The sequence below is a fragment of the Aethina tumida genome, chromosome 3, assembly GCF_024364675.1.
Source record: "Aethina tumida isolate Nest 87 chromosome 3, icAetTumi1.1, whole genome shotgun sequence".
NCBI classification, from domain to species: domain Eukaryota; kingdom Metazoa; phylum Arthropoda; class Insecta; order Coleoptera; family Nitidulidae; genus Aethina; species Aethina tumida.
The window spans coordinates 17,667,384-17,684,022 of NC_065437.1; the positions used below are offsets into that span (position 1 = coordinate 17,667,384).

General features: G+C 28.2%; 5 protein-coding genes across 6 annotated transcripts; 3 read left to right on the forward strand and 2 right to left on the reverse strand.

Annotated features, from left to right (window-relative positions):
* The first annotated feature begins 320 nt into the window (after window positions 1–320).
* On the forward strand, window positions 321–2,434 carry LOC109604724 (RING finger and transmembrane domain-containing protein 2). 2 transcript variants are annotated; one of them, XM_020021253.2, is made up of 4 exons: window positions 321–533; window positions 603–1,392; window positions 1,444–1,659; window positions 1,794–2,434. In XM_020021253.2, the coding sequence occupies exons 2-4, from the start codon at window positions 625–627 to the stop codon at window positions 2,025–2,027; spliced, it is 1,218 nt and encodes a 405-aa protein (XP_019876812.1). In that variant the 5' UTR covers window positions 321–533; window positions 603–624; the 3' UTR covers window positions 2,028–2,434. The 2 variants fall into 2 exon arrangements, with proteins under 2 accessions (XP_019876812.1, XP_019876811.1); XM_020021252.2 differs by having other exon boundaries at window positions 321–1,392.
* A 118-nt stretch (window positions 2,435–2,552) lies between these two features.
* On the reverse strand, window positions 2,553–3,262 carry LOC109604723 (ADP-ribosylation factor-like protein 6-interacting protein 4). The gene is made up of 2 exons (XM_020021251.2): window positions 2,812–3,262; window positions 2,553–2,761 (listed from the first exon to the last, which is right to left on the reverse strand). Exons 1-2 carry the CDS (start codon window positions 3,231–3,233, stop codon window positions 2,632–2,634), a joined length of 552 nt encoding a protein of 183 aa, XP_019876810.1. The 5' UTR covers window positions 3,234–3,262; the 3' UTR covers window positions 2,553–2,631.
* Window positions 3,263–3,411: 149 nt separating this feature from the next.
* LOC109604722 (probable peptidyl-tRNA hydrolase 2) lies at window positions 3,412–4,489 on the forward strand. Its single transcript, XM_020021250.2, has 4 exons — window positions 3,412–3,547; window positions 3,618–3,815; window positions 3,871–3,953; window positions 4,009–4,489. Exons 1-4 carry the CDS (start codon window positions 3,458–3,460, stop codon window positions 4,208–4,210), a joined length of 573 nt encoding a protein of 190 aa, XP_019876809.2. The 5' UTR covers window positions 3,412–3,457; the 3' UTR covers window positions 4,211–4,489.
* Window positions 4,490–4,794: 305 nt separating this feature from the next.
* On the reverse strand, window positions 4,795–6,838 carry LOC109604725 (beta-galactosidase-1-like protein 3). The gene has a single exon (XM_020021254.2). It carries the CDS (start codon window positions 6,776–6,778, stop codon window positions 4,829–4,831), a length of 1,950 nt encoding a protein of 649 aa, XP_019876813.1. The 5' UTR covers window positions 6,779–6,838; the 3' UTR covers window positions 4,795–4,828.
* A 1,290-nt stretch (window positions 6,839–8,128) lies between these two features.
* On the forward strand, window positions 8,129–9,962 carry LOC109604728 (leucine-rich repeat-containing protein 4B-like). Its single transcript, XM_020021256.2, has 2 exons — window positions 8,129–9,265; window positions 9,591–9,962. Exons 1-2 carry the CDS (start codon window positions 8,154–8,156, stop codon window positions 9,844–9,846), a joined length of 1,368 nt encoding a protein of 455 aa, XP_019876815.2. The 5' UTR covers window positions 8,129–8,153; the 3' UTR covers window positions 9,847–9,962.
* The last annotated feature ends 6,677 nt before the right edge of the window (window positions 9,963–16,639 follow it).

The window sequence follows — 16,639 nt, forward strand, 5'->3', positions numbered from 1 at the left end:
CTTACAAAAATTCCACCCTTTCATTACATTCACTGTGGTCCACAATAGTAACTGCAAAATTCCATTTTATTTTATTTAGACAGGTGAACATTCTTTTAGAATTTTTTCATAAAATTGTTAATAATGTAACTTTAAAAAACGTCAATAAGGTTTTATTTTTATTAAAATTTACTTATAGTATTCGTTAAAGATGATAAACGCAAATAGTCTTAATCATTTATAATTTAATGTAAAATAATTTCCACAAATCCTTAACAAGCGCATAGGTATGCAACCCTGATACCTTTGACATAGATGACTTGTCTTGGTTGATACGCTAATCATGGAAATTGACCTTAACGTTCGATAAATATTTATTTCCAGTTGGAAGAAACAAAAGTTTTACATTATCTGTTGTATACATAGTTTAGTGTTTGTGCGTCGTGTATTAATTATTGTTAAGTTCATTAGATATAAATAACTTATGTAATTTAGTTCAAATTTCAACATATTTAATTGCTAACCTACCAACCAGTTTTGTATGCTGCCAAATTGTAATGTTACAGATTAAAAGTGTTCAAAAATATGTCCAATAATCCGTACACTATTCGCTTTTTTCGTAGTCACTCTGCAGATCTCCCATTTATGACACACAACACACGAACAACTCTTACCAATGTTATTAGAGAAATTGGACCTATTGTGGAAACTGCTAGAAATGTAAATGCAGGCGTACAGAATGCGATATCTTCGAGTTTCCTGAACACGTCTTCGTCGCAATCAGAAAACAACCAGCCATCAACATCCAGAGCTGATGAAAATAATACATTCATAATAAACTTGGATCTTCCAAGAAATGATGGACCAGATGCTGAAAACTTACATGCACATCCAGCAAATTATGTTAACAATGCAGGCAATAATGCAAATAATAATAACAATGCAGATGAAGTGATAAATCAGGAGGGTCCGACACATGCTGAAGTTCAACAATTTTTAAATGTGATTCTTAAGTATGTTCCCTTTATCTTCATACTTATTGCAAAAACACTATATGATTATCATCAAGGAATCTTTTTACTTATCATACTTTTTATCACATTTTGTCATTCAAATTCTACAGTAAGGAAAGAAACTATTAAAAGACATAGACGAAGTTTGTGGACATTATCTATTGAACTGTTGTACATATTTGCTTGTTTATATTTCATTCGTTACATATTTGAAGATGAGTTACACAATTTTAATATTGTTTTCAATCTGGTTTTAATAAGAACTGAAACTCCATTACTCACAGTCTGGAGTTTATTGTGGATTGTGGTTATTACTGATTTTATTTTAAAATTAGTCACTGTAACCATAAAAATTTTATTAACAATGTTGCCTGGAAATATCATTGATTTCAAGAAAAGAGTAAGGTTTGAAAATATGTTCATGTATTTTTTTTGTAATTGGACGTTTTAGGGTAAAATATATTTGTTTATTGAGGCCATATCACAATTATATAGGAGTATTACTACAATCCAGCCATGGCTTTACTATTTATTGGAATCATATCAAGGACCTGAAAAAATTGTGGCTGTCTTCCTATCAGCATTTTATATGATTTCAAAAGGAAATGATTTAATGATTAAAATTACATTCCTTAGAAAAGCTTTTCTTAAGTTGTTGCAAAATGTGGTATGTATTTTTCAGTTAAATTATAATGATTACATTTATTTTATTAGTTCAATATATTTTACTCGGAATCAAAATTTCGTCGCGTTTTATGTAAGAAGAGATTAAGTTGTATTTTAAAATTAATCGTATTCTAGACGATCGGATCATCTCCAAGTAAAGATCAAATACAAAGTGCTGGAGAACATTGCCCTATTTGTCACGACGAGTACGAGGCACCTGTTCTGTTACAATGTCGACACATTTTCTGTGAAAGTTGCGTGACCACCTGGCTGGATAGAGTACAAACTTGTCCACTGTGTAGAGCGAAGATAGTTGACGATCCTTCTTGGCGAGATGGCTCAACATCTCATTTTATGCAATTATATTAAATTTTAACGATTTAGTAGATAATAAGTTAATTTGTCTGACGATTTTGTTGTTAATTTTGTCTTACTTTGTAACATTATATTGTTGTTATTGTGTATGAAAATTGTAGGGTTATTTATTTTTTCATTGTTATTTTTATTGATTTTGAGGAAATTAATATTATTAATATATATTATACTTTCAAATGTAAAAAATAAGTTTTAACCAGTGCACAAGAAATCTATTAGAATAGATTTTTTAAGAACTGATATTTAATATATTGAGCTAAAAATAAATATGTGATATGTAAGTATAAGATAAGTACTAAATATTATATGTATTACATATATATTTTATTTTCATTTGTGATGCAATAGATCTACTATTAACAAAAAAATTCCAATCCAAAAAATAAGTATAATGATTTTTATTTATATTGTTGTGAAATTACAATATTTTGGGATATTGTATTCTTTATAAAAAAGAGTTTTGATAATAACCATTTTTGTCTTATTTATAAAATACCTGGTATTATTATCTAGCCACTGTTTAAGAAGCAAAACATATTTATTTGTTTTTCTCATACATTTAAATAAAGTTAAAAAATAAAATATTTGAATCAATGAATTATTTCAAGTCTTTAGATATTTGCTTTTGAAAATACATTCCATCTCCTCTGGTTGCTTGTCTATTTATTTCCATATGCCGATCTCTACTCACTATTTCTTCTATTACTTCTCCATCACCTTTTATTAACCTGGAAGTCAATATTAAGAGAAATTTCAAACAAAATAGTGAATTATTTACCGATTACGACCAGTAGTTTCATCATAAACCCTTTTTACGACACTTTGTCGTTTTTCCCACTCTTCCTTGGTCATCGGAGCAAGACTTCTTGGTTTCTCCATTAAATCTAGAGGTATATCAGCTGCTGCACCATCCTCATCCTCAGTAACTGCTTTATTTTTATCTTTCTTTTTTTGCTTCTTGTCTTTCTTTTTTTCCTTCTTCCTTTTCTTTTTTAATTTTTTTAGTTTCTTTTTAATTTTTTTACTAGAGGAATCTGAATCAGAAGTAGAAGAACTTGAATCTGATGAACTTGACAATTTGCGTTTTCTTTCCTCAGAATATTTTTTCTTCTTTTTACTCTTTTTATTCTTACTGCTACCAGAAACATCAGAATGACTGCTTTCTATTTCAATTACCGTGGAATCTTTTTTCCTTTCCATTTTTGTTTATTTGTTAAAATAACAAATATGAAAATTAATAACTAATACGTTATAATTAGTTACATATTTATATTTATTAGGAAGATTAAACAAGATTCTTGGGGAGTTCAAATGTTTTTGACATTTCTAATTTAATAGGTTAAAATAGGTTATGTTTATGGTTACACGCACAGTATATTTTATTTAATGTGATACGTTTAATTTATTATAAAATATAGTAAATTATGAGTGCCGAAGAAGAAAATTTTAAACCAAATTTAGAACTACTTGAGCAATTGTTAGCCATCGGTATTTTAAGGCCACAAGCGGAAGAGGTATTTGGAACATTATAGAATAACAATTATATATTATTGTAATGCTTTACCTTATTTGTTTATATTTTAGGCTCTGTTTTGTACAGGAAATAAATCACTTAATGATGCTATAAATTTTGTATTTAGTGAGGAGCCTGACGATACATCCAAACATAAAGGTGATGGTCAATCAGATGAATCATCTGATGAAGAAGACCAACAATATTTTAAAATGACTTTCATTGTAAACCAATCCTTGAAAATGGGTGTAGGAAAAGTGGCTGCCCAGGTAAATTTTACTTTTGGTCATATTATCTTAAATTAAGTACTTATTTTACAACTAGGTTGGACATGCTTGTTTAGGATTGTATAGATCAATGATAGAACAAAATTTGGAGGAAATGCTACACATTTGGGAATGCAATGGGTAAAAATTACATTTGATTTTCTATAATCATTTACCAATATTATCTTCATTTTAGAGAGAAAAAAATTGTTTTGAGAGGGGATGATGCAGAACATTTACAAAATCTCTATGAAAAATCTAAATCACAGAACATTCCATGTTATCTAGTAAGTGATGCTGGACATACACAAATTCCTTCTGGTTCAATAACTGTTTTAAGTCTCTTTGGTCAAGAAGACACTGTAGATAAAGTTGCTGGAAAGTTAAAGCTTCTTTAGTGTACATTGACTATTTTGTAATATTTATGAATGACTATGGTTATACTTTTTAATTAGGAATCTATTTTGTAAATGACAATGAACATACATATAATATACTTTGTTTATAGTGGTCATAGAATTTAATGATTATTATCTTATTTATCTCTACAAGACTATTGTTATATTCATTAACATATGTCCACTGTTATGATAACAATAACAAGTTATACTGTTAAATATGTATTATTATGTAAATTTCAGTTTATTATACTAATTTAAAATATACTATTAATTTATGATTTACTTTTAATTTGCTACAGGTAACTTTACTATATTACTTTTATTATATTTTGTATTAAGTAATTTATCTCAATTAATTAGTTAATTTTTAAATTTTTTGCTGATCTTTCAAATTTAAAATATTAATTCCTGCTTTACATAATTTACAAAAGAGGCTAACTTTTTGAATCATTTGCAAATAAGTATAATGGAAAGAACTATTCATCTATTATTAAATTGTATAGTTTTTATAGTATATATAATTTCTGTTGTGTTTCACTTATAAAGTTATATATGCTTTAAGGGTAAATAATTCAAGTAAATATTTTTAAAATTTTACTATTTTTTATCAGTTAGTTAAACAGTTAAAAATATGGGATTCTTGGAAAACACGAGGTTGTTAGATGGAATATAATGTTCAAAAATAATAATATTATTATCACCAATTTTCAAAAATGGTGCCGGTAAATACAATGTTTGTTGGGGGCCAATTTTTGAATATCGTCCGAGCACAAAACCGTTAATAATGACAATTCCTTTAGTCCAATTTCTCATATCAATGTAAGTATCCTGGGGATTTGTTACTGTTAAAGTACTTTTATATAAAGAAGGTCCTGGAGCCCATCTATTTCCTGGTTTTGGCCAATTTTTTAAAGCATTATTCCAAGATGTTTTAAATTCTAATGGTATAATATCCCATTCCTTTAATTCTTCATTGTTGATATACACACTGCCTTGCCACAATCCTTTGTATTGATTAAATTGTTCTAAATAGCCAAAATTTACTCTACCCCAATTTTCTACTACTAAATCGAGTGTGGCATTCGTTAAATCTTGATTTGTCAAAGTAATGTTTGAGTCTTTTAATCGCCAAAAACCAAATTCATTAAGGTCTTTTGAACTTGTCAATGGCTTAGACACTAACACACCATTTACCAATACTATAACACTATCACATACTCTTCCAGCAATTTTTAAAATGGAATCACCAGAAATATCAAGATTTCTCTTTCTATATATTATATAGCCGTAGCTCTGACCTGAGTTGTAGTTTATGGGAAGTAGTTCCATTGGCATGACATTGGTGCTTTGCAAAACATTTGGTACATTTTCTATTATTTGATCAAGAAGCATTTGCCCTTGGACAGGAATAGAACCATACTCAACTTTATTCGAAATTGCTGGCGTTTGTGGAATTTTGGTTTTTACAGGATTAAATTGATTTAATAATTCTTTAATGAACACATATTTCATGGTGTAGTCACCAGCTTCCGATAACGGCGCGTCGTAATCATAACTTGTTGTATCAGGTTGGAAGCCAGAGTTATCTGTTCGTCCATTGTTAAGATTTGCTCCATTCATAAATCCAAAGTTGGTTCCTCCATGGAACATATAAATATTTACAGAACCAGGATATTCCAAAATCGATTTGAACACTTGATAAAATTCGTCATCTTTCCTAACGTGATGCTCCTCTGACCAATGGTCGAACCATCCTGCCCAAAACTCCATTGCCATTATTGGTTTTCCGGGTTGTAGTTTTTTTAGAGCATCAAAATCTGTTTTTGGAAATCCTCCGAAGTTTGCTGTCTGAAGGAAATATTCAGGTAGTGTTCCTGATGTCCCATGCAGGGACGGACTATCTGATGTCACCAATAATTCTTTTATACCATTGCTTAACATAATACTTCTTAGTTCCCTTAAATATTCCTTGTCTGGAGTAAATTTTCCTTTTTGCTCAGTACTACCGTATTCGTTTTCCACTTGAAAAGCTATAATGGGACCTCCATTTATAAATTGAAGCGCAGCTAACATTGGTAATAGCATGCTGAAATATCTTCTTACATATTTCATGTAAGTTGGTTCTGATGTTCTTAATTTAATACCTCTATCACGCAATAACCAACTGGGCAATCCGCCAAAATCCCATTCAGTACAAATAAATGGTCCCGGTCTAACTATTGCAAATAAATCTTCTTGTTGAGCTATTCTAAGAAACTCTACAACATCCAGAAACTCTTGAAAATCAGAACCACCATTTCCAAAATCAAATCTTCCAGATTCTGGTTCGTGTAAATTCCATGGTATGTATGTTTCCACTGTGTTTAAACCGGCAGCACGTACCTTTCTTAATCTGTCTCTCCAATAAGCCTTGGGTACCCGGAAATAATGCACTGCACCACTGTATATTGATATGTTCCGGTTATTGAGTGTAAAATAGGGTTTGTCGGCTGATAATCCACTTTGAATTCCGCCTTCTGTATAATATTCATAGCTCGTTGGTAACGCTGCTGTCTCGAGAGCCATTGCGACACTGAAATATACGAACTAACCAGTCTTCAAGAACAACAATGAATGTTATAAGCGCATCCAAACGAAGTAAACATTCAGACGCTTATCGCAACACGGGTTATAATGAAGGTCATCGTTGATGATGCGTTCTATTTAACAGGAAAATTATATCCCAGTTCAATTTGTCGAATTTATCTAATATATTTATAAAACTGGTTGTGAATTAGATATGTATTGGGAACACAAACTAACAACCGTTAATTGTGCATTCTTAAAAAAATCATTTTTGGCAACAAATAAAAAACAAATTAATGTGCAATTATTAAGGCTGATTGTCCTAATTAGTAATAAATGAATTATCAATTATTAATATTTTGTTGACGAATATAATTTCAGATATTATGTTAAAAATTTAGACAACAAAAATAATCAGTTCATAAATTATTTATCGAGGTTAAACATAAATAAAAAACCATTTAAAAATAGTAATAAAAATTGACGATATTTGTATAATTGTAAAATACTTTTAGGTATAAAATAAACAACTTAAATTGTTATTATTTATTATTTAAATTATTACATTAACATTATACTAAAATAGATTTAAAGGCTTTTTATTTAAATATTAGTAAGTAACAAAATATTAGTTTAAAATTTGCCTAATAAAAGCAAGAATAAAATTACAATATCGATACTCAACAATTGCATATCAATATTACTTTACATGATAATTTTCGTTAAAATTTCTTGTCATAACCGGACGATTATTTTTCTCTAATTAAATAAATATAATTTACAAGAAATTAAAATTATAAAGAAATAACTTACACTTTGTAATAATAATTATAATATCAAAGAATATATTTATTAAATCAGAAGATGACTTCAAGTTATAATGACAATGACATGTCTTTTCTGTGACATCACTAGTTGCAGAAATTTAACATTTTACAATCATAAAATGTGACTTTAGATAAAGATTTCAACGGATGTAATAATTTGGATGACTCAAGAAAATATATAATTTTAAAATTAAATCCAACAAAAATACATATAATAATAATATTTTTAAATGTCTTCTAGACTTTTTAAGATAAAATTATGATAAAATTTATACATAGTTTTGAAAAATTCGTAGCTGTTATTCAATTTTAATAGTCCCACAAACTTAACACGGTGCGACATGTTTTTGTTATCCTTTAAATGTATTAATAATTATTAATAATTCGCTTATAAAAGTATAAAACAAACATTTCCAAATTCATAACAGACTAGATAAGGCCTGATAAATGAATACTTTATGTCATTATTTACTCATGCTTATCTATCTAATTTTACCTGATAAGTTATTTAGTTATTTATGATAAAGGTGTGGAGACATACAGTGAAAATGTTTAAAGAATTAATTTTTCTAGTTTGCATTTTAAACTTTTCTTTGGCATACAGAGAATATTGTTCAAATAGAAAAAGTGATAAAAAGTGCTATTGTATACACACGGCGGATACCAATTACATGACTGCAGTGAAAAAAGCGGATTGTTCAAGTATCAATTTAAAGAATGTTCCGGCAAGTGAAACTTTGGATAAAGAATTGCTGTACTTGGATGTCTCTTTGAACAACATTGAAAGACTAGATAAGGACTACGCATATACCAATCCAATTTTGACCTCTTTTAAACTGTGCCACAACAATATAATGTCCATAGATCCCACTTATTTCAATGGCGTACCAGATTTAGAGGAGTTAGATTTAAGTTATAATAATTTATCTGCAGTGGATAGTGATATATTTACACCACTGACAAAATTAGCTAAATTAAACTTAGCAAATAATTTCATTACTAAAATACCACAACTACAAAAAACCAAATTAGTCAGTGTAGATTTTAGTTACAATAATCTCACCGCTTTCTTTAACAATCCCAACGTACGATTGATTGAATATTTCCCTCCTCATGTCACTGACGTTAAGTTGGATAGGGTAGGTTTAATGGAGATATCAAATAAATTCTTCGATGGATTCGTCAAAGTTACCAGAATTTCTTTAGCAGACAACAATTTGAATCGTATTCCTGTACTGCCGAACACAATTGAATATTTGGATTTGTCCGGGAATGTGATAACTCAGGTCACTGCACATTGCCTTAATTACCCCGCACTAAAGGAGTTGAAGCTTAATCGGATGGCCAGTCTAGTCACTATTAATCACTACGCTTTCTTCAATTTGAGAGCATTAGATCGAATATCTGTGACAGATAATCGAAATTTGGAAACGTTTACTGAACTCGCATTTGGTTATTTGAAAGATAACAAGGATTTTCATATTAAAAGTTTGTCTCTCGCGAGAAATGGTTTGAAAACACTCAATGAGACGTATCAGTATTTCTTTGTGGATATAGAGGAAGTGGATTTATCGGGTAATCCCTGGACATGCAATTGCACACTATTATGGCTGATGAAATACGCTAGTTATAGAACTACAATCAACGAGGGAAATTTACGGTAATAGTTATTCAATTGTACAAAGTAACTAATTTAGAGTAATTAAAAATAGTAAATATTTGTCCCACTAAAATAATGTTTTCTTCAGTGTTATATTTACATATGTATTTGGAAATGATAGATATATCATCATATCATCATAGCAATTAATGATAGCTTTTACTTCTTTCTCTATGTTATGACGATTATTTGAATAATAATACATCTAATTTAATTTTAAAAATGTGTGGACGGGACTATTAACAATTAAACACAATCTTAACCGTAGCCAGTACATTACTAAATTAATGCTACTTGCGTATATTTAAAAAATATTTCTTTTTAGTTGTTACGCTCCGTACGAACTGCATGGATTCGAAATTGATGAATTAACTGATGGAGATTTTCCAGAATGTTTCCCTCAACAATATCCCCAAAAAACTCATAGAATTCTTTTGACTTTTCTAATATTGGCCATATTAGCTCTTGTGTTACTAATATTTTACCTTATTAAAATGGCACCGATGTGGTATGGAAATCCTGGACAAAGCGTGGGACCGAACTCACCTTACAATATTGCTGCTAATACAGATGATATGTAAATTTGAATTTTAAAATGTTGTGAAGATAAAATCCAATGATTAAAGGTGAAAATTATAAAGCAACTTTTAGAGATGAAGATGTAGTTTTAAAAATTTGTAATATACCAAACTGAACTTGGATGTATTTCTTTTTTATATGTATTTAAATATTAATTTAAGTAATACGTTTTATAAACTTTTCTAATAAAATTAGTTATTTACATACAAGTGGTGTTTTAATAATTCTATTTATTATTATTACCTGATTTTATTGCAAAAATTTTCATAATAATAATTCATTTAATCATCTATTAAAACTGTAAAATTTTTAAAATTACTCAACTTTATTAAAATATTTAATTTTGAATACTTGAATTTGTATTTTTTTCCAAAATTATTTTTGCATAAAAAGTTAAATACACCTGCCAAATACTTAGACATCTATCAAATACTAGCACAACGTAAATGTTCTAAGTCATTAACGGAAGAGAGTTTATATATTACAGTGCTCGTTATTGACAGGAGTGATTTTAGTAATAGTTTATCGGACAAAGTATAGAGAGCGACACTGCATATATTTCATTTATTCCAAATAATTGTATCAGTTTCATTGTTAGTTTTTAAAAGTCAATAACACTGTAAAAATAATTATAATATATTCTATTTTTGTGACTTCGTTATAGTCAGAATTAATATTAAATTAATTAATTAATCATACTATTTAATTACTAATTAATAACTTTTATTTAATGTGAACTGTTAAAATAATGTTAATTTACCATTGGCGTTTTACTATATACTATTCTATAAAATGATAATTTTTAATGACAAAATGAGTAACGTTTGATTTAATATTAATATTATGTATAATATCCTCTTTAATTTATAATTTCAGCTATTCTTCAAGGCATAAATTTGAATTGTGGAACGTCTAACATAAGTTGAATCTATAGTTTTAAATAAATTAAATGTAGACTATACTTATCACTAAGAACTACATATCGCCACTGTTCTATAATACACTGAAGTAATAGTCGGGCCTTCACATTCTTAGTAGAAGGAAGGTTTCTAGCTAAACAAACCCCCATCCACTGACCTTTTTCTCACAGTCCTTAAACTAAATTTAAGTCTTATTTCACTCAGATTGACTTTAATTAGAATGGACAATAAGAAAAGGCTGCTTTTTTGACATTCGAATTAGCTACTTATCGATTTTCTTTTAAGTTTTTCCGAGTGACCCTGTTTCTCTAAATTTTATATTAATATAGTAAACAAAAGACTCATTTAGCTATAACTCATATGAATATATACTTGTTTCGGTCGGTCTTGGAAAGGCTGAATTATAATTTTTCTTAGACCGCATAATACAGTTTGAATACAACCTCATATTAAATAATTATAAGCAAAATACCTCTGTATTGTCTATAGTAAATAAAGTAAAAAGTAGTGCAGTTCATATTTTTATATCATTTTAGGGAGTGATGTAATTATGATCCCTACTGTATATGGGTATGTATGGTGTATGGTCAAGATTTGATAAACCCATATCTATGTATAAAATTTTAATAAATATGTACTTTTTAGTTAATTTTTAATTTGTTGGATATCTTTTTATTAACATTTACTACATTTTAATGTTCTAGATCTAAAACATATTTATATTTAAAGTTTTTTATATATATAATAAACTTTATTAGCGATTTTTGAATTAAAAATCCTTCCATAACAAATAAAATGAGTTTTTATGAATAATAATATATGATTAAAAATATCTTAATTTATATTTAACTACATGTAAAAATTATCCCAAAACAAATATTAAATTGAACTTCAAAAATCATATAACTTGTTAGTGACTATTGCGTCTGTGTGTAGTCTATTAATAAAACATTAAACGGGGTGAACAGATTATCGACTATGTTTATAGCTACACCGTGCCGTTCCACCCTTCGAATTATGTACACTACTCTAAGCCCATAATGCGTAATGCGCCGCGGTCCCAAACAAAAATATCGCCCCCCGCACTTTTTTTAAACAGCCTTTTTTGTTCGTTTAATAGGATTTATTTCGTGTTCTCCCGTATGTTTTATTACAATTGCTGGGGCGTAACAGATGTAAATAAAACTACGCAATCAGAAAACTACAGAATTATTGTAGAGGATTACATTTGTAATCCGTCCTGGACACATCACGCGTTACTAACGGTTTGATACGGTGTGAAATGCCATTGTGTGTTTGTAGAAGTGCATTTGCATTTGTGAGTAGCTTGGTGTTTATGTTGGGATAATTGTTTTATTAGGAAAAGTTGCAATGAATATAAAAAACATTATTTGCATATTTATTAAGAGAATACCGGTATATAAGTTTAAATTAATTTAGTAAATATAGACGTCAACAAAAAGCGAAAAATGGTACTTGTAGAAAAAATATAGGGAGGCCGGTGACCAAGACAAGAGTCTGATGGGGGTCCATCGACGCGAAACAATTGAGTCTAAAAAGAAATTTCCTTTTTCAATTTTAATCTGCCGACCGAGTCAGTCAATCTCTTACACTTATTTTCCTCGGCGGCGGAACGGGCACAGATTTGATTTCATTTCTAGTCGATGGTCGCTTTTCTTTCCTGTCTGTTTGCTATTTACGTTTTCATTGTTTCGATAAATGAGACTGGGGAATATCCAACTGAACGCATTAGACGCGATCTTGTCCCTCGACGGAGCAGAAATTGGATGAATTTTTATATCGAAATGTGAATTGTGCTTTTGCATTGCTTTAAAAAGGGTCTGAAGTCACAAACTTTATAATAGTTAACTGTATTGTGTTTCTTATACACTAAATGAAATAATAAAAATTGATACCTGCGCATTCGCCATTTAAAATAAAATAAATATTTACTTACATATTATACTTATTTAAATTAAAATAAACAAATTAAAAATTCTAAAATAAAAAATAAAACGTTGAAAAGGTTTCCTAAATATTTTATCTAACATTTCACAAAGCGCGTTCGTTTACAGCGAACTCCTCGTGCATCAAGTATTCGAAACCAGTGATCTAAATTGAAACATTATATCAAGCTGGTTCATTGTCAGTGAACAGCAATTTGGAGTAATTTCAATATTAGAGTAATTCAATTCGTCTTCGACTAATTCCCCTTGCCTAAGAGAGAGAAACTTCGCTGAAATATCATCCATTGGCGTACTGCTCTAATTTATTTCACTGATTTATAAATATCAACTTTTGAAAAAATAAATCATGTTATTCTTTTATTTGAGCCATTCACTTACATAAGGGCGAATTTGTGTTTTTTTTTATAATTTTATATAAAGCTGTCAGAATTCGTTAGAAAAGCAATTAAAATACAAATCTAACTGGACAGAGGTAGTAGTTGATTTGATAAAATTTGGTTCACATCATTTTATTATTTTCTCTTAGTATTTAAGTATTTTTTTCAATAATAAATAATTCCAATTTTCCAAGTTTTACATTTTTAACTTACAATCTATTCCATTCCATAAAAAATGAAAATGTTGTGAAAGAATAATAAACCACAGTTTAAGGGTAGTTTTAATAGTTTCTTCTTCCTGAAAAGGTTCAAATATTATAAAAAGTTCAATAGGAGTGGAATATTGAGAATAATCATCAAATCATTATTAGTATAACTAGAATGAATTTGATAAATGTTTGATCGCAATTCACCTAGAAGCAATTGAAAGTCCACATCGAATTAGTATGTGCAAGTCGCAAATTTATATTTAATACATATTAATTCTAAGCGAGTATGAGAATATTCAATTTTAGCAAATCAGGGTGGTCAAGGTGATAAACAAGGTTATATGTCTAAAATAGAAAGAGGAAGTCAAAGCTGCGAGTATATGAAGGGGAATATCAGTGATTTTACAAGGCGATCCGAAAGATAGAAAACATAAATGTTCCTTTACACACAAATGAGTGAACAATGTAAATTTATTTTTTTTCTTTCTATATAAATCACACACACATGGTACAGAAAGTTTCTATTTACATTTTTTGTACGAAATTGGACGATCTACAAAAAAGATGTCTTACTATTTTTTCATAACTCTTACCGTTTAGAAGATATCGGAGGTCAAAGTATATATCTTTATACAAAATTAAACACTACAAAAAATGTTTCCTGTGGTTAATCGATTACTCTAACCATTAGAAGTTATTCAAATTACAATGCGTACTGATTTCAATACTTTTTAAATATTTTAAATATATCCATTTAAGCCATGAATTTTGAAAATATTCATAAAAATTTGAGTCTTTTGTTTCGTATTATATTTCTTTCTAATCAATTTATTAATAATATTTTCTTTTCATAATTATTACAATTTAGACCCTTCACACATATTTTATTTTTATTATCATATTAATACATTATTTTTCTACAAAATTTATTCATATTCACAAACATATTTTGAAACGTTAGTTTTAACTCAACAAAAGTAATCTTTTTCGAAATTTTGTATTTTTAAGAAAAAAGTATTTTTTTTCTGAAAAAACGCATTTGCCAGATTTAAGAAAATTATTCAATAAATATTTATTTATAGCAAACTGTTTTGTACACTTCCATATGTCCTTTAAAGACTTATAGGAAAAGTATTTATAAAAATTTCTCATTTTATTTCTTTAATATATTGTTTGGGAATTCTGAAGATTGACTACTATTTTGGTACACCCTGTATAAAACTAGAATTAGTTCTTTATATTTGACTACTCAACTAAGAGTAACATTTTTATAATATTTTAAGATAAGATATTAGTTCCATTTGATCCTCTTTGGAAACTTCAGAGTTTTATGAATCACATATTTTATTATTTTAATCTTATCAATCATACTTTCCCAGAACTCCTAATGATAAGAAACCGAACAAACATTTTAAAACAAATGACGAATTCCTAAAATAACATTACCGATAAAATAAACTAATAATTCCACGTACGTATACTTGTTGGAAAGTGTCGTCGAATATAAAGCGACAAAGGAGATTAACCCTACGATCAGAATTAAAAGAACATTCGGTGTGACGGGGACGATTTTCCAGTCGGACGGGCCGCTCCCCGAGTGCGTCCCGCGGGTGAAATTACAATATTTATGATGTCATTTGTATCGGTGATCGCTGAACCACCCCTCTACGACGATCCCGCACTGAATCCTTTTAGGCCGATGCATCAATAATGTATCAGAGCAGCAATTAGAGTTTCATTGAAATCGGTCGCGTAGTTGCGTCGCGACGCGTGGCAATGTCTTACGCTTCACGCCCGACAGGAAGGAAACGACGACGCAGTGCCGTAGTTAAACAGATTTGATGATCGAATTGAAACTAAACTAAATGCATATGTATTATCTTTCTTATTAATAAAACAGTAACAGTATTGGTATATTCACATTTTTTACACAAGGAAACTCTTTAAGTGTATGTACTATAAATATTGAAAGACGATTCTTCAGCGATGCACAATACCTAAAACATTCTGTAAACCATAATGCAAACAATGTGGCACCTTTTGAAATCAACCACCAGAAATCTTGTTTATGGTTATCTGCGATCAGAAGAACCCTTTTCATTTGTGGCATTAATTCAGTGCAGATGCATTGATGTAGGCACCACAATGGTTTCGAACTGTATCACTTTAGAAAGGTTTTGAATTTCATATTTCAGTACGATGGGCAGGTTTCAATATTGTATTTTATTTTATATTATTAAATTTTATGAATAACAAATAAGACTTCAATTAGAAAATGAATGTATCTAGCTAACAATAATAATAGTTTCATATTAAATTAAAAAATAAATAGATTAAAAAATAATTAGTAAATGTTATAATGTGAATCAACCTATATATTTTTTGGTTTTTAATTTCTGTGTGTAATCACAAATAAAATTGCTATACCTAAACCAAAAAAGTTTTAGAATTATTAATTTTTTTTTTAAAGTTTTAAGAGATTGATTATTTAACTAAAATTTTTGCCACACACGTTAATTAAGGAACTATTTTAGTACCCCCATATTTTATACACAGTGTTTGTTATTTACGTTTTGTCTTAGCATATTAAAAAATTTTTCAATAACAGAGATTTTACCAAAATTTAATGCAATGTTGTTAGATACAAAATGTGCTTTTTAGTATAATTTATGTTAATATCAAACTTTAGTATATATGTTGAAAATTGAAAGTTATGGATGATTTTAAGATGCATAAAATGTAACGTAATTAACGAACATATTTTTTTCAGAGTTTATAAAAAACAGCCCATGTTCAAAAAAATAACGTAATTGTTCAATTGTTTATGAATTTTTGAAATTTTAACAATTTTGATTAAAATTTGATTTTATACCATAAATATCAAATAATCGATATTTGTTCATATATATATTTTTTAAATGTTTTTACAGCATCTCAATTTTTTTTCAGAAAGTTCATCAAAAATATAATATTTTCAAAAAAAAAAAAAAAAAATTATGAATTTTAGAAAATTTTATAATTATATTTAATAAAACAATATTTATAAGTTTTTTATAATTACTCTATTATAATATATATTTATAAAAATTTAAAAAAAAAAACTCAAAAACTGAAAATAAAGTTTGACTAAGTTATTCTTCATTACCTCTAAAAATAGAATATTAAAAAAAATATGAAAATAATATTGATTTTTTAATTATTAAATTTTGAAAAAATTAAAAATTACATTATCGACATTTTTGTTTGAAACTTACAAAAATAGACATATAGTATAAACAAAAATTATAAAAATTTCAAGCAAAAACCGCAAAAATCTGAATTT

What these genes read in the sequence shown, in the direction of transcription:
- LOC109604724 (XM_020021252.2), top strand. Translation starts at nt 565, where the DNA reads ATGTCCAATAATCCGTACACTATTCGCTTTTTTCGTAGTCACTCTGCA. An exon ending in TCATTGATTTCAAGAAAAGA is followed by an intron (nt 1,393 to 1,443) that starts GTAAGGTTTGAA and finishes TGGACGTTTTAG; the next exon opens with GGTAAAATATATTTGTTTAT. An exon ending in TTAAGTTGTTGCAAAATGTG is followed by an intron (nt 1,660 to 1,793) that starts GTATGTATTTTT and finishes ATCGTATTCTAG; the next exon opens with ACGATCGGATCATCTCCAAG.
- LOC109604723 (XM_020021251.2), bottom strand. Translation starts at nt 3,233, where the DNA reads ATGGAAAGGAAAAAAGATTCCACGGTAATTGAAATAGAAAGCAGTCAT. An exon ending in GAAACTACTGGTCGTAATCG is followed by an intron (nt 2,762 to 2,811) that starts GTAAATAATTCA and finishes ATTGACTTCCAG; the next exon opens with GTTAATAAAAGGTGATGGAG.
- LOC109604722 (XM_020021250.2), top strand. Translation starts at nt 3,458, where the DNA reads ATGAGTGCCGAAGAAGAAAATTTTAAACCAAATTTAGAACTACTTGAG. An exon ending in TAAGGCCACAAGCGGAAGAG is followed by an intron (nt 3,548 to 3,617) that starts GTATTTGGAACA and finishes TTTATATTTTAG; the next exon opens with GCTCTGTTTTGTACAGGAAA. An exon ending in TAGGAAAAGTGGCTGCCCAG is followed by an intron (nt 3,816 to 3,870) that starts GTAAATTTTACT and finishes TTTTACAACTAG; the next exon opens with GTTGGACATGCTTGTTTAGG.
- LOC109604725 (XM_020021254.2), bottom strand. Translation starts at nt 6,778, where the DNA reads ATGGCTCTCGAGACAGCAGCGTTACCAACGAGCTATGAATATTATACA.
- LOC109604728 (XM_020021256.2), top strand. Translation starts at nt 8,154, where the DNA reads ATGTTTAAAGAATTAATTTTTCTAGTTTGCATTTTAAACTTTTCTTTG. An exon ending in ATCAACGAGGGAAATTTACG is followed by an intron (nt 9,266 to 9,590) that starts GTAATAGTTATT and finishes ATTTCTTTTTAG; the next exon opens with TTGTTACGCTCCGTACGAAC.